Source organism: Myxine glutinosa, chromosome 13, assembly GCF_964187855.1.
Source record: "Myxine glutinosa chromosome 13, kmMyxGlut1.1, whole genome shotgun sequence".
In the NCBI taxonomy this organism is placed as follows: domain Eukaryota; kingdom Metazoa; phylum Chordata; class Myxini; order Myxiniformes; family Myxinidae; genus Myxine; species Myxine glutinosa.
In genome coordinates, this window is record NC_136273.1 from 104,369,900 (window position 1) to 104,384,858 (window position 14,959).

General features: G+C 46.3%; 1 protein-coding gene across 15 annotated transcripts in view; it reads right to left on the reverse strand.

The window, feature by feature from the left end:
• Positions 1–14,959, reverse strand: part of VPS52 (VPS52 subunit of GARP complex) — a 66,138-nt gene that overhangs the window by 33,803 nt on the left and 17,376 nt on the right. For 12 of the 15 annotated variants that reach the window (XR_013621285.1, XR_013621287.1, XR_013621288.1 and 9 more), the window contains exons 3-6: positions 4,068–4,120; positions 3,494–3,569; positions 1,102–1,169; positions 782–957 (exon numbers count right to left, since the gene is read on the reverse strand). Coding sequence is in view for 12 of the 15 variants with exons in the window: in XM_078767869.1 (XP_078623995.1) it covers positions 782–957; positions 1,102–1,169; positions 3,494–3,569; positions 4,068–4,120 (373 nt within the window). In the remaining 3 variants the exon portion in view is untranslated. Of the gene's footprint in view, positions 1–781; positions 958–1,101; positions 1,170–3,493; positions 3,570–4,067; positions 4,121–4,242; positions 4,280–14,959 lie in introns of all 15 variants that reach the window. The other 3 variants (XM_078767871.1, XM_078767870.1, XM_068134909.2) reach the window with 1 other exon arrangement.

The window sequence follows — 14,959 nt, forward strand, 5'->3', positions numbered from 1 at the left end:
GCCCCAAACCGTCAGAGACCGTAGCTGAGTACCAGCCAACGCACCACACCACATTTATTTTTACTTTCGTTTTCCCCTTGTGTTGTAATTGTGTCTGAATGGAGGATCTCATTTAGTAATTAGATTTTACCGCACATTCCTTTTGTTATCCTGGCTTTTATTCTTCATTAAACCCATTACTTATTGCATTTCTTTGTTGTGCCTGTCTTGTGCGTTTATTTGTCTGTGGGATTGGATAACCCCCCGTGTCGCGTCTGTCCGTGGAAATAAGACCAGGGAACTCTGTTTCCCTCACATGCTGAAGAGATAACACCGCCATAGTTTTGGGTAAACGCCTTGGAGTTAAAGCTCATTTTGGTCATCTGTCACCCTAACATCTTCACTACAGGGTAGTTGCGACAATATATACTTGTACCAACATTGGTCAAAATTCCATCACTGATTCACAGGTTATCACGGTAACAGGATTTTACCTAACATGCCATTTGACCTTTGGCATAGTGACCCCAAAAACTAATCAGTTCATCTTTACCCCATTATACGTACCTGCACCAAATTTGACTTTTACCTTTCAGCCATTCTCAAGTTATCATGGTAACGAAAACTTATCACGGACAGACGGACACACGGACAACTCAAAAACAGCAACATCGTCGGCAGAGGTATAAAAATTGCAGTAACAGGATATGATAGAAACAAAAACAAATGAGAAAGGAAAGGGAAGAAAAAAGAAAGCAAAAAAGAAAGTGAGGAAACAGTGAGTGAGTGAGTGGAGTCTTACGTGACCATATGCTCAGGTACAGCAAGTTCGTCAACGAGTTGGCTCAGCTCCCCACGAACTGCCTGCCGGTTACGCAGTTTAACATTCATCGCCAAAGACTCCTCCTGCAAGCTCTGGATCTCAGCACTGATGCTCTGTAGATCCGACTGGAAAGTTGTTAGCATCTCTTCCATGCGCTGTGTCAGGTGCACACAGGGGATCAAAGTAGAGAGATGAAGACAATAAGCCAGGTGTAGAACTGGCCTTGGATGCCATAGGCAGATGGGCAATAGGGACGGAACCAGCACCAGCTGCAATATCAACACCGTATTTCCACCTACCTGCAAGATGGTATCACAAGCTCCAATTTGGTGATGCAGGCTGGCAATATTCTGGCTTTCTTTGATGTCTGCAGTGATCAGACTCAAGAAAAATCAAAATTTCAACAACCTCATCTGCACCCGTTGGGGGAACCCAAACGCTCAGACCACCTTAATGCTAATCTATCCATTGATACCCTCTAAGATAGATATGATGTGGCCTTTTGTGATTTGCAATTCATAAAGTCGGTAATTTGGCGATTACAAGTTGAAATCTTCTTCTTCACGATTAGTTGTGACGTCGCACTATGAATCTGAGCACCACTTCCATATTGTTTACGGGTTACATCAAGGAACGATTTAACTCAAACCGCATATAATTTTCAGATTTCTACAAATATACCAAATTAATACGTCCTTGGTGGTTGTAGTAAAACAAATCAAGATGGTTTCATGCTACACCAACGGCTTAAAGAATTGAGAGTTGACAGAAATTGGACGAGGTTTGTCCGAATCACTCGAGTGTGGATCGGGCCGACAAAATATTCGGTTTTGTGTTCGGAATATTTTACAGAGCACTGTTATGGAACAACAGAGATGGCTAGATCTAGTGGTTTTCTGCCATGATGGAGAGCCGATGCCACTCTCACGATTAAGCGGAAGAAACAGCAATCTCCCGAATCTGTAACACATCTCTGCCAAGCTACTAGCACATGGACACGGGCGATTTGAATGGTGAATCGAACACTTGTAGTGGGCTGCCGGTGACCGAACTCGCCTCACTAGATGTGCCGGCTAACATCACCACCACCTTGCCCTACACATCTGAAGAGCTCAAAAACCCTAGCGACCAATACCCACGACCACGCCACAACCCGCTCCTCTCCACCATCCAACACCCTCCCCCCTCCACAACCCCCCATCAACCTAGCCAACAATACTCACCACCATCCCACAGCCTCCCCCCTCCACAATCCCCCATCAACCTAGCTAACAATACCCACTACCATCCCATCCCACAGCCTCCCCCCTCCACAACCCCCCATCAACCATCAACCGAGCTAACAACACCCACTACCATCCCATCCCACAGCCTCCCCTCTCCACAATCCCCCATCAACCTAGCTAACAATACTCACCACCATCCAACACCCTCCCCTCTCCACAACCCCCCATCAACCTAGCCAACAATACTCACCACCATCCCATCAGCCTCCCCCCTCCACAATCCACCCTCAACTGTGTGCCTGGGTGGTGTAAGTGTTGAGTCCGTTCCACATTGTGTCTGATGATTTTATTTATCAGTTTATACAAAGTCCTTGATAAACCGTCAATTGAATGGAAAAACAAACCTACTAATCTGCAGTGAGCATTTAGTGACTTTTAGTGAATCTGTAGTGACCGGCGTTTTTATCTGCCCTACCAACACAGTCATCGTCATGAACAACATCTTCTTTTGAATCGGTTGCACAAGGTTCGAAACGATACAGATTTACAATACCTCCGAAAGAGTTTCCATCACCAATTTTGTCTTCAATAGTTTCTTCAAACTCCCACGGATCAGTTTCAATATAGAGAGAACCTTCAGGGTTGCTAATGACGGCTCGGAATACAGCTTCTCTATGTAAACTGCCATTTGCATCAAGGTGAAGAGCATGGTGTGACGTCACTGGTGAAATCGAAGATCGACACCTTAGGGCTATTTTCGACATTCTGATTGGGCAAAGTTTTTTTTTTTTTTTTTAACTATCCCTCAAATTAGACCATGATTCATGATTTTCAATGGTTTTCAGAAAGAAAAAAAATTGCGTTTTGGTTCCCCTTTAATAATGCAAACCATACCCATAAAATGTCTGTTTATACAAGTATGGTCTATGGTCAACCTCCACTTTTAATTTGACATAATCTTAAAAGAACAAGTCGCTGAAAGTTTGTGTAGCAAGTCCTAAATGAAATTACATGACAGCTGTGCAAAGCCTTCTGGGTAATCCCCAAAAGGGAGCAACACAGCATGTCATATACTGGGGTGCAGCATTGTGTAGAGGTTTTCCATGAATAAAAATGTCAAACCAGGAAGAGAATATCTATGCATTCAATTGCATGCCTTATTTGAGCAGAAGTATGTTTGAGTGGTGCAAAAGGTTTCAAAATGGAGATGAAATATTTGGGGTTAACTTTGAACGAGAAAGTGCAGGTTAAAGTTAAATATACAGTATATTTATTGATGTGAATTATATGGCACAGGGTACAGACAAAGTTGGAGCATCCTTGAACCCACAACCCCTTTTTAAAGGAAATATTCCAGCCCTTTTATGTCTTCCAACAGCAATGGCTACAATACAAAATAAATGTTGATGTTCAGATCATCTTATGTCACTTCTATCATTGAAAAGAAATACCGAAGAGGGGATACAGTCACGAATGGAAGCATGTTCGATCTGCTGCAGCTCTGCCTCCACTTGCTTTGAGTACTGACGGAGGTCCACACCCTGCACGTCATATCAATTCAATTTGAACAAAAATCAATGATCCACAAACGTTCAATCACAATAAATTACATAAATACAGCTACACATCAAAAGAGAGAAAGAGCAAGCAATGCTATCTGAGGAAAAGCAGTCAACAGTCATAAAGCATCCTACAAAACAACGTGCCAACTCAATAAGGGCAAAAGGTATCCTACAAAACAACGTGCCACCTCAATAGGGGCAAAAAGTATCCTACAAAACAACGTGCCACCTCAATAAGGGCAAAAAGTATCCTACAAAACAACGCGCCACCTCAATAAGGGCAAAAAGTATCATACAAAACAACGTGCCACCTCAATAGGGGCAAAAAGTATCCTACAAAACAACGCACCACCTCAATAGGGGCAAAAAGTGTCCTACAAAACAACGCGCCACCTCAATAAGGGCAAAAAGTATCCTACAAAACAACGCGCCACCTTAATAGGGGCAAAAAGGAACATGGAGCGCACGTAAACTCACCGTTTTCAGAGCCTCTTGCACCAATGAATCACCAAGATTAGCCTGGATATGCACTGCTCACAATTACAAAAAACAAGACAGATCAACAAAGCAAAGCTTCACCGGGTTATACACATACAGTAGATCTGAGAATAACAATCTGTTATGAAGACAGATCAACAAAGCAAAGCCTCACCGGGTTATACACATACAGCAGATCTGAGAATTACAATCTGTAAACAAGACAGATCAACAAAGTGTTACGGATTCGGCACTTATTATTATTGTGGTTATTATTATTATTGTTGGTTCTAAGTATTATGGTTATTGTTGTTTAAGGGAAATGGTTATTGTGGTTAAAAGGTTAAAAGCGCTCATGGAAAAGAGACAGGAAGCCGGAAGACGACGACAGAGAAGAGGAAGAAGACGTGAGGATATAGGTAAAAGACGTGTCTTGAAGCTCCGTACCGAGCGTGGTCGAGCGTACATCGCGAGTGAACTTTGAGTCCTTGAAAGGAATTTCGTGCGATATCTGTTATCGCTGGAGTATTGAGAAGCCTGCGTAGACAGGTATAGGCAAAGATGTTCCGGAGAATCCTCGCCTAGAGGCCGCGGCTCGAGTAAGAGCCATCCGCCATTTTGCACCGCACGCTGCGTTCACCGAAAAAGATTTTGGTACGCGTCAGCTTTTCTCGCCCTCCGGCCGTCTGCCGGGGATGTGTGTGCGCGACAGCGGCGTTTGAAGATTACCCTGCGGTTTGTTGGTTGAACGGTGAATGTGCACGTCTGGATCGCGTGTTTGGGATTCCCTGTCCACCGCCAGTTTGTGTTGGTTTGGAACACGTGACGGTCCACGCCTTGCCTACACCTCCTTCCTCGTCTCATTGCCTCATCGCCTCTTCGCCGGGATCCCCTCTGAGTTATAGAGACATTGCGGAGTATGCTGTTTCATTCACTGGGAGCACAGTGAGTTTGGGTTAGGTTACTAGAGAAGATGGTACCATCTTGAGATATTGATTGTATGGGGGATTGCTATCATTGCTGTATCGTTATTCCTGTGTGTTTTTTTAAAATATATTCTTTGTTTGTGGATAACTCTTGGTGTGGTTTCCATATTGATTTCGACACGGAATAACCTATTTTTCTGCCGTGGCTCCTCCCGGGGTTCGGAGGTATACCGAGACCAGGAGGTCAGGGAGGAACACGTAACAAAAGCAAAGCCTCACCGGGTTATACACATACAGTTGATCTGAGAATAACAATCTGTTATGAAGACAGATCAACAAAGCAAAGCCTCACCGGGTTATACACATACAGTAGATCTGAGAATACCAATCTGTAAACAAGACAGATCAACAAAGCAAAGCCTCACCGGGTTATACACATGCAGTAAATCTGAGAATAATAATCTGTAAACAAGACAGATCAACAAAGCAAAGCCTCACCGAGTTAAACAGACAGATAAAGTAGATCTGAGAATAACAATCTGTAAACAAGACAGATCAACAAAGCAAAGCCTGACGATTTTTCGAAGCTGTCCCGATACTCACGCACGCTCGAAGTTAAGCAATTTATTGTTCACAATTGTACTTTTGTCGAAACTGTATTTATCTTACATGTGTGTACCTAAAGTGCGTCCCTTGGAAGATTTTATCGGTGTTAATCTTTCATACCTGTATATAATAGTCGAGTATTTTGTGCCGCGGTATTTTGTGGCCTACTTCTTGAAGCTTTCTACCTTGAGGCTTGTTTTCTCCCAGTGGTCGATTGTGGTCCTTCTACTCTCGTTCTCTCAGTCTTTTCCCAGTCTTTTCACCCCATTCTTCCTTGTTGAAATTCTTAACTTTAAAAAAAAAAAAAAAAAAAAATTCCTTCTTTGTACTTTTCGTTCGTTCTGCGACCATGTGTTTCACCCCCATTTCACCCACATTTTCACGCCATTCCCCAGATCAGTTTTGCCCTGTTCCTTTTGCTGACACCTTTTCCCCTGTTCACGTGACTCGTGGTTGTCCATCTAAGCTCCCTCTCCCCGTTGGTATTTTTGTGAATATAAGACTGTTCTTCACGGTTCTGTTTAAATATGTTTAAACTTTCCCCTGCAGTGTTTTATTCAGTGGTATATTACAACACGCTGTTTTTCTTCCTATTTAAAAGGCTTTTTTCAATTTCCTCTCCAACTCATTCCACTTCAAAAAAATATTCAATCTCTTATAATTCTTCCTCTCTACATGCTCTAAATTCACATTCATTCCACCCCTCCTCCATCGTTCTTAAACGGATCGCTAACTTGAAAATCACAATAAACCCAATTTGTTATCAATGTTCGTCTTTCAATAATCATCCACTTTCTAAACTCCCACCTTGCCCCTCCCCTCCAAATCTTCCCCCTTGCCCCTCCCCTCCAAATCTTCCCCCTTGCCCCACCCCTCATAAACTCCCCCATTGCCCCACCCCTCTAAAACTCCCCCCTATCTCCTCCCCTTCAAAACTCCCCCCTACCCCTCCCCTTCAAATCTCCCCCCTTCCACCTCCTTCGCAAAGCTGCCTCCTCCCCACTTCATCTCCCTTCTACCTCATACCTCCACCTCCCCCAACCTTCGACTTTCCTCTGTCCACCCCCCCTCAAAGAACCCCCCACTGTGCCTCATCCCATCACCATCAAACCCTTCGTCCTCCTCATCCTTCCCTTTCTCGTAACTCTTCTGTATTCTCTGACACACTATCAACTGCTCTTCCTACCTCCCCCTCTCATCCTTCATCTGACCCTACCCCTCCCCTAACCCTCCCCTACCCTCCCTTCTCCTCTCCTCATTAACGACGTGGACCTCAAACATCCGGGGCCTTCGCTCAAACCTGATGGATCTCTACATTCAGGTTGCTTCTGACAATCCAGACTTGATCTGCTGAACAGAAACTTTCCTCCTTCAAGATGTCTCGGATTCCTTAATATCTCTTCCTGGTTACTCCCTCCTCCGGTATGACAGACCTGAGCCTCGTCCTCATGGTGGGGTTGCTATCTTTATCAAAAACTCTCTTCCTCACTCTCCTTGCACTGTCCTCTCTCCACCCCACACCCAGGAGGACCTCTGGCTACGGCTTCCTCTCCGCTCCCACCTTTTGTTCACATGTGTTCTATACCGTCCTCCAAACAGTGATGACTCCATTTACATGTCACTGTCTGACAACCTGGACCAACTTCTATCAACTCATCCCAACTCTCTCTTCCTCATATTTGGCGACTTCAACTGTCATCATGCCAGCTGGCTGGGGGTGGGTTCCTCTCTCACCAGCCATGGCACCTCAGCAAAGGACTTCTGTGACTCATTGGGACTGACACAATCTGTCAATTTCCCGACCCGGATCTCAGTCAATGGAGTATTTCTCTTCTACACTTGGTCATGACAAACTTCCCTGCAAATGTCTGCTGCTCTTCTTCTGCTCTAATCGGTTCTTCTGATCATGTGCTTGTTAAAGTGGACATCTCTCTGGCCATTCTCAGAGAGCCTCCTCAACGCCGACGAGTTTGGCATTTCACTCAGGCTGACTGGCACGGTCTGCAAGCAGCCATCAATCATCTGGACTGGTCTCCCATCTCTACTGCCTCTGACATCAATTCTTCCTAGGAATTCTTCCAAAGCAAACTGCTCTCTCTCTCATGCACAGATTTATCCCATCTCGTCTTCAGTTGTCTTACCCTTCCTCCCGTCCATGGTACACTGAATCTTGTGGTGAGGCAGTTGCCCTGAAACAACTTGACTTTGCCTCTTGGAAGGCAAATCCAACTGAAGGCAATCTGAGTTCCTTCCACCAAGCTCAGAACAAGTGTGTGTCTACCCTCAGGAGTGCCAGGAAGCACTACCACTCCATACTCAAGATTGAACTCTCAAACCTGTCTCCTTCCTCCAAATACTGGTGGCATCTGGTCAATCCGTTTCTGGTGTTTGTTCCCCACCCATCCCCTCCCTCACCTCAAATGGCTACACAGTTGACACCGCACGTGACAAAGCCGAATGCCTCAACTCTGCGTTTGCCTCAAAATCTTGTGCCCCAAAACCCATCTCTCTCTGTTCCCACTTTACCCAGTCGAACCCAACTGCTCCTGGACTCTGTGTCCTTCTCTCCTGACAAGGTGGAAAAGCTTTTGTCAAACCTCGACTCAGATTCTGCAACTGGACCAGACGGCATCAGCCCCCGGGTCCTAAAATCCTGCTCTGCCGCTCTATCTCACCCTCTCTCTGTTCTTTTCACCCTCTCTTTTGCTCAAGGTCATCTGCCAGTATCTTGGAAATCAGCAAACATTACCACTTTACACAAAAAGGTGCAAAAACAGATCCTTGCAATGACAGACCAATCAGCCTGCTCCCAATTATCAGCAAAGTCATGGAATCCATCATTGCTTCGGATATCAAATCCTTCCTCTTCTCCAATGGCTTGATCTCCGATCATCAATTTGGATTCAGACTGGTCATTCTACTCTGGACATGTGGCTTCTTCTGTCTCAACAATGGATGGAGGTCCTCAATGCCAAACAGGAAATTAGAGCTCTCTCCCTTGACATATCACGTGCCTTCGATACGGGCTGGCACCCAGCTCTGCTTACCAAACTCCTCCTATGGTATCCATGGAAATCTCCACGCTTGGCTTGTGGACTTCCTCTCTGGTCGTAGTCAACGTGTGGCCCTGAATAGATTTCTCTCATCTCCCCTTCCTGTTCTGGCTGGAGTTCCCCAAGGTAGTGTTCTGGGCCCTGTGCTTTTTCTGGTCTTCATCAATGATCTCTCCGACTCTCTGGAAAATCCTCTCTATGTCTTTGGTGATGACTCCACTCTCTGCCACTCCATTCCTTATCCCTCAGATCGGCAGTCTGCAGCCGCCTCACTCTCTGCAGACCTGGACAAAATCACAGACTGGTCAAACAAGTGGAACATGTCTTTCAATCCTGACAAATCTCACACTCTTACGATGTCTCTCCGAAAAGACCAACTGGAAAACCCTCCCATCTACTTTCTCAACAATCCTCTCCAAGAAGTTCTGTCGCTCAAGCTTTTGGGTCTCACTATCTGCCATGATCTTTCTTGGGAAAACCACATTTCCAAGCTGGCCTCCAAAGCCAGTCGCCGACTGGGCATCCTCCGTCGTGCGATGTCCTTCCTTGGCACACCTGAGCTCCTCACCACATACAAGGCTTTCATCCGCAGCTCAATGGAATACTGTTACCCCCTCTGGGCCGGTGCTCCTGCCTCGACTTCACGCTGTTGAAACCAAAGCTTTCAGAATCATTGGAATCTCCGGCGATGAAGCTAACTCCGAGGGCCTTTCACTCACTCATCGTAGCAGGTTGGTGGTTTTTCTGTCTTCTACCGACTTCTCCCCGGCCTTGCTCCCCCAGCTCTCTCTGTGGTCTGTCCCCCAAATATTCCTACAGGTCGCACAGGATCTGCCAGCAACCCTCTCATGGTTAAACTGCCAAAATCTAGGCTCTCTGCTCACCTTCACTCTTTCATTCCCCTTTTTTCCCACCTCTGGAACAAACTCCCCCAGGTCTTTAAAACAGCTGTTCACCACCATCTCTTATCTACCCCCATCCAAAACCTTGATCTTTTCTACCCCCGCTAATTCACCCCAGATACACTTTTTCGAAATTCCAACTTCTTTCCTGGAAGTCCTGGCAGTGTCCATATGTTTTATACCTCTCCCACCTCCCCCCAAGCCCGCTCCCTTCCACAGTTCTCTCGATGTCCCTGCTCTCTAATGTTGTGTTTGTGTCCTTCGCCCTCTCTCCCCATCTTGTCTACCGCTCCCCTTATTTTGTGTTTTATGTGTCGGTTTGTGTGAGCTCTTTCACGAGCTTCGATCTTATATACAAAAAAAAAGGCAAAAAAAAAAAAAAGCAAAGCCTCACCAGGTTATACACATACAGTAGATCTGAGAATAACAATCTGCCAACAAGACAGATCAACAAAGCAAAGCCTCACAGGGTTATACACATGCAGTAGATCTGAGAATAACAATCTGTAAACAAGACAGATCAACAAAGCAAAGCCTCACCGGGTTAAACACATGCAGTAGATCTGAGAATAACAATCTGTAAACAAGACAGATCAACAAAGCAAAGCCTCACCAGGTTATACACATACAGTAGATCTGAGAATAACGATCTGCAATTTCTTTATTTATTTATTCGCAGAAATAGTCGAGGCTTGTGCAGGAGCCTCGCACACTGAACGGATCAGGATGTAACAGCCAAAAACAGGACACAAACCATGTATGCATGGAGAAGAAAACTCCAAGGAGGAAAAACTGGGAAATTGTGAGGGATTTGCATGGGGTTAACAAGAGTAGAAAATATAATCGTTTTGGATTGGGGACGATCTGAGATGGTGGTGAGCAGCTGTCTTGAACTCCTGGAAAGAAGAATGAATGATATTGAAGAGGCAGGAAAAAAAGAAGACGAAATGAGTGGAGGTGAGTAGTGATCCCCCTGGATTTAGGTAGTTTTACCAGAAGAGGGTTGATGGTGCACCATGGGAGCCCTGCAGAAACCTGGTGGGGCAAAGCACGGCAAGATCAGAGGATGCAAAACCAGCAAACAGACAGTAGAAGACAGAGACCACCGACCTGCCCGTGATGTGAAGCGATAATCCCGCAGACTCAGCTTCATTGTGAGAAATTCCAATAACCTTGAAAGCGTTGGTTTCCTAAGTTGTCAAGCTAAGCAAGATGTGAGGCAGGGGAGCCAGCACAGAGGATGCCCAGTTGGCAGCTGGCTTTAGAGGCCAAAGTTGATGTGGTTCGTCCAAGAAAGATCTTGGCTGATGGTGAGACCCAGGAGTTTGAGTGACTGAACTTCCTCAAGGGGATTGTTAGGAAAGTAGATAGGAGGATTTGCAAGATGGTCCTTTTCGGAGAGAGATAGAACCACCTTTAGAGGCCATTTTCCCTGCAGAGCAGAGGTTGGCCTTTTTCCGGGCACCGTGGTCCCCTTTTTGAAGCAATGTTTTACAGCCGGATGCCCTTCCTGCCGCCAACCCTGTTATTCGCTTCTTGCGATACACAGGGAATTACCAGTGAAGTGGTACTCAATTTGCCGACCTCAGAAGGATGACAGGCTGAGTCAACCCACCTGGTGTTAATTCAACGATAACCGGGATTCGAACCCAGGATCCTAGGATCCCAAGCCGGCACCCTAACCGCTAAGCCAACACCAGGCTAGGTTGATGACAACACTAGAAAGATAAAAACCACCTTTAGAGGCCATTTTTCCCCGGAAAGCGGGGGTTGGCCTTTTTCGGGGACCGTGGTTGTTGTTGTTTTTTTGGGTCCCCTTTTTGAAGCAATGTTTTACGGCCGGATGCCCTTCCTGCCGCCAACCCTTTTTGTCGCCTTTTACGACAAACAGGGAATTACCAGTGAACTGGTAATCAATTAGCCAACCTCGGAAGGATTACAGGGTGTCAACCCCCCTGGCGTTAATTCAGCGATCGACCGGGATTCGAACCCAGGATCCTCGTATCCTAAGCTGGCACCCTAGCCGCTAGCCCAACACCAGGGTTGGGAGTTGGGCTAGCCCAACACCAGAGTAACAACACTAGAAAGATTAAAAAAAAAAACAAAAAACAAAAAAAAAACCACCTTTAGAGGCCATTTTCCCCCGCAAGCGGGGGTTGGCCTTTTTCGGGAACTGTGGTTGTTGTTGTTTTTTGGTCCCCTTTTCGAAGCAATGTTTTACGGCCGGATGCCCTTCCTGACGCCAACCCTTTTTGCCGCATTTAACGACAAGCAGGGAATTACCAGTGAACTGGTACTCAAGTAGCCGACCTCGGAAGGATGACAGGCTGAGTCAACCCCACTGGCGTTAATTCAGCGATTGACCAGGATTCGAACCCAGGATCCTAGGATACCAAGCCAGCACCCTAGCCGCTAGCCCAACACCAGCGATTACACTAGAAAGATAGTGAGAGTGAAATTTGTCAAGGCATATTCCAAGTGTTTGACCAGGTTGTAATTTTTTTTCAAGGTCTGAAGAGAGGGAAGAGGCTGCAGCCTACCTACCTGAAGGATGGAGTCATCAGCAAATAGATAAAGGGAATTTTCCAGTCAGAGATATCATTAATGAATATCAGGAATAGGACTGGGCCCAGAACACTGCCTCGATGAACTGCAGCCTGGACAGGGGGAGGAGATGAAAGGATTCCATTGACTTTGACAGCCACATGTTGGTGACGAGAGCAGAGGAAGTCAGTAAGCCATGTGCGGAGTTGGCCTTGGATGCCAAAGCCAGGGAGTATGGAGAACAAGGCAAGGTGACAGACTGCATTAAAAACACGAGATATGTCCAGAGAGAAGGCTCTGATCTCATGTCTGACATTGAGGGCTTCCATCCATTGTTTGGTGAGTAGAAGTAGCATGTCCACGGTGGAGTGAACTGTTCTCAAACCAAATTCATGATCTGAGATAAGGTTGTTGGAGAAGAGGAAGGATTTCATATAAACTGCGATGATGGATGCCATGACCTTGCTGATGATTGGAAGTAAGCTGATAGGTCTGTAGTTAAGGGGTTCCTGTTTTTCAACCTTTTTAATGTAGTGAAGTGATGTTGGCATATTTCCAAGCAGATGGCAGATGACCGAGTGCAAATGACAGGATGAAAAGGGCAGAGAGAGGATGTGCAAGACCAGCAGAGCAGGTTTTTTAGGATGCGTAAGCTGATGCTGTCCAGTCCAGTTTCAGAATCAGAGTCGAGGGTCGAAACAAAACCTTCTCCACCTTTTCAGGTGCAAAATACAGAGTGCAACAGCAGTTGGGTATGACGGGGAAGGATGGGTACCAAGAGTGAGGGGTTGGGGGTACAGGATATGGAAGCAAACACAGAATTGAAGCATTCGGCCTTCTCACGAGCAGAGCCGTGTGGTGCCATTTGAAGAGACGGAGGGGTATGGAAGGGCACCCCAGAGACATACTTAGCAAAGCGCCACTAGGCTTTAGAGGAGGCAGACAAGTTTTAAAGTTCATTTTTGAGGTTGGACAGATGTTGTTTCCTAGCCCTCCTCAGAGTGGACACACTTGTTATGGGCTCTTTGGGATGCACCAAGATTGCCTTCGGTTGGATTAGCCTTCAAGGAAGAGATGTCAAGTTGTTTCAGAGCAATTGCCTCACCACAGGATTTTTTTTTTTTTTTGTATACAAGATCGAGGCTCGTGAAAGAGCGAACATTAATCACACAGAAAGACAAACCGACACATAAAACATATAACATCGGGAGCGGTAGACAAGATGGGGAGAGAGGGGGAAGGACACAAACATAACATTTGAGAGCAGAGACCGAGAGACATGGAGGCATCGAGAGATCTGTGGGAGGGTGAGGGCTTTGGGGGGGGGGGGAGGCATGGGAAAGGGGGGAGGGAGAGGTATAAAACATATGGACACTGCCAGGACTTCCAGGAAAGAAGTTGGAATTTCAAACAAGGTGGATCTGGGGTGAATTAGCGGGGGTAGAAAAGATCAAGGTTTTGGATGGGGGAAGATAAGAGATGGTGGTGAACAGCTGTTTTAAAGATCTGGAGGGAGGAGTGGGATTGAAGGGAGTGTGGGAGTTTGTTCCAGAGGCGGGAGAAAAGAGGAATGAAAGAGTGAAGGTGAGCAGAGAGCCAAGATTTCGGCAGTTTAACCATCAGAGGGTTGCTGGCAGATCTTGTGCGACCTGTAGGAATATCTGGGGGACAGAGCACAGAGAGAGCTGGGGGAGCAAAGCCGGAGAGGAGTCGGTAGAAGACAGAAAGACCACCTACCTGCCTGCGGTGAGTGAGTGAAAGGTCCTCAGAGATAGCTTCATCGCAGGAGATTCCAATGATTCTGAAAGCTTTGGTTTCAACAGCGTGAAGCCGAGCTAGGTGTGAGGCAGGAGCACCGGCCCATAGGGGAGAACAGTATTCCAGTGAGCTGCGGATGAAAGCCTTGTATGTGGTGAGGAGCTCAGGTGTGCCTAGGAAGGACTTCACACGACGGAGGATGCCCAGTCGGCGACTGGCTTTGGAGGCCAGCTTGGAAATGTGGTTTTCCCAAGAAAGATCATGGCAGATAGTGAGACCCAAAAGCTTGAGCGACAGAACTTCTTGGAGAGGATTGTTGAGAAAGTAGATGGGAGGGTTGTCCAGTCGATCTTTTCGGATAGACATAGTAAGAGTGTGAGATTTGTCAGGATTGAAAGACATGTTCCACTTGTTTGACCAGTCTGTGAATTTGTCCAGGTCTTCAGAGAGTGAGGAGGCTGCAGACTGCTGATCTGAGGGAAGAGGAATGGAGCGGCAGAGAGTGGAGTCATCAGCAAAGAGATAGAGAGGATCTTCCAGAGAGTCGGAGAGATCATTGATAAAGACCATAAAAAGCACAAGGCCCAGAACACTGCCTTGGGGAACTCCAGCCTGAATAGGAAGGGGAGATGAGAGAAATCCATTCAGGGCCACACGTTGACTACGACCAGAGAGGAAGTCCGCAAGCCATGCATGGAGATTTCCATGGATACCATAGGAGGAGAGTTTGGTGAGCAGAGCGGGGTGCCAGACCGTATCGAAGGCACGTGATATGTCAAGGGAGACAGCTCTGATTTCCTGTTTGGCGTTGAGGACCTCTATCCATTGTTGAGACAGCAGAAGCAGCATGTCCAAAGTAGAGTGACCCGGTCTGAAACCAAATTGATGATCAGAGATCAAGCCATTGGAGAAGATTCAGTGTAACATGCGCGGGAAGAAGGGTAGGATAATTGAAGACGAAATAGGATTAATCTGTGCATGAGAGAGCAAGATTCTGTGGAAGAATTCCCAGGCTGTTAACATCAGGGGCAGTAGATATGGGAGACCAATCCTGGAGAGAGATGGCTGCTTGCAGTCCCTGCCAATTTATTTGAGTGAAATGC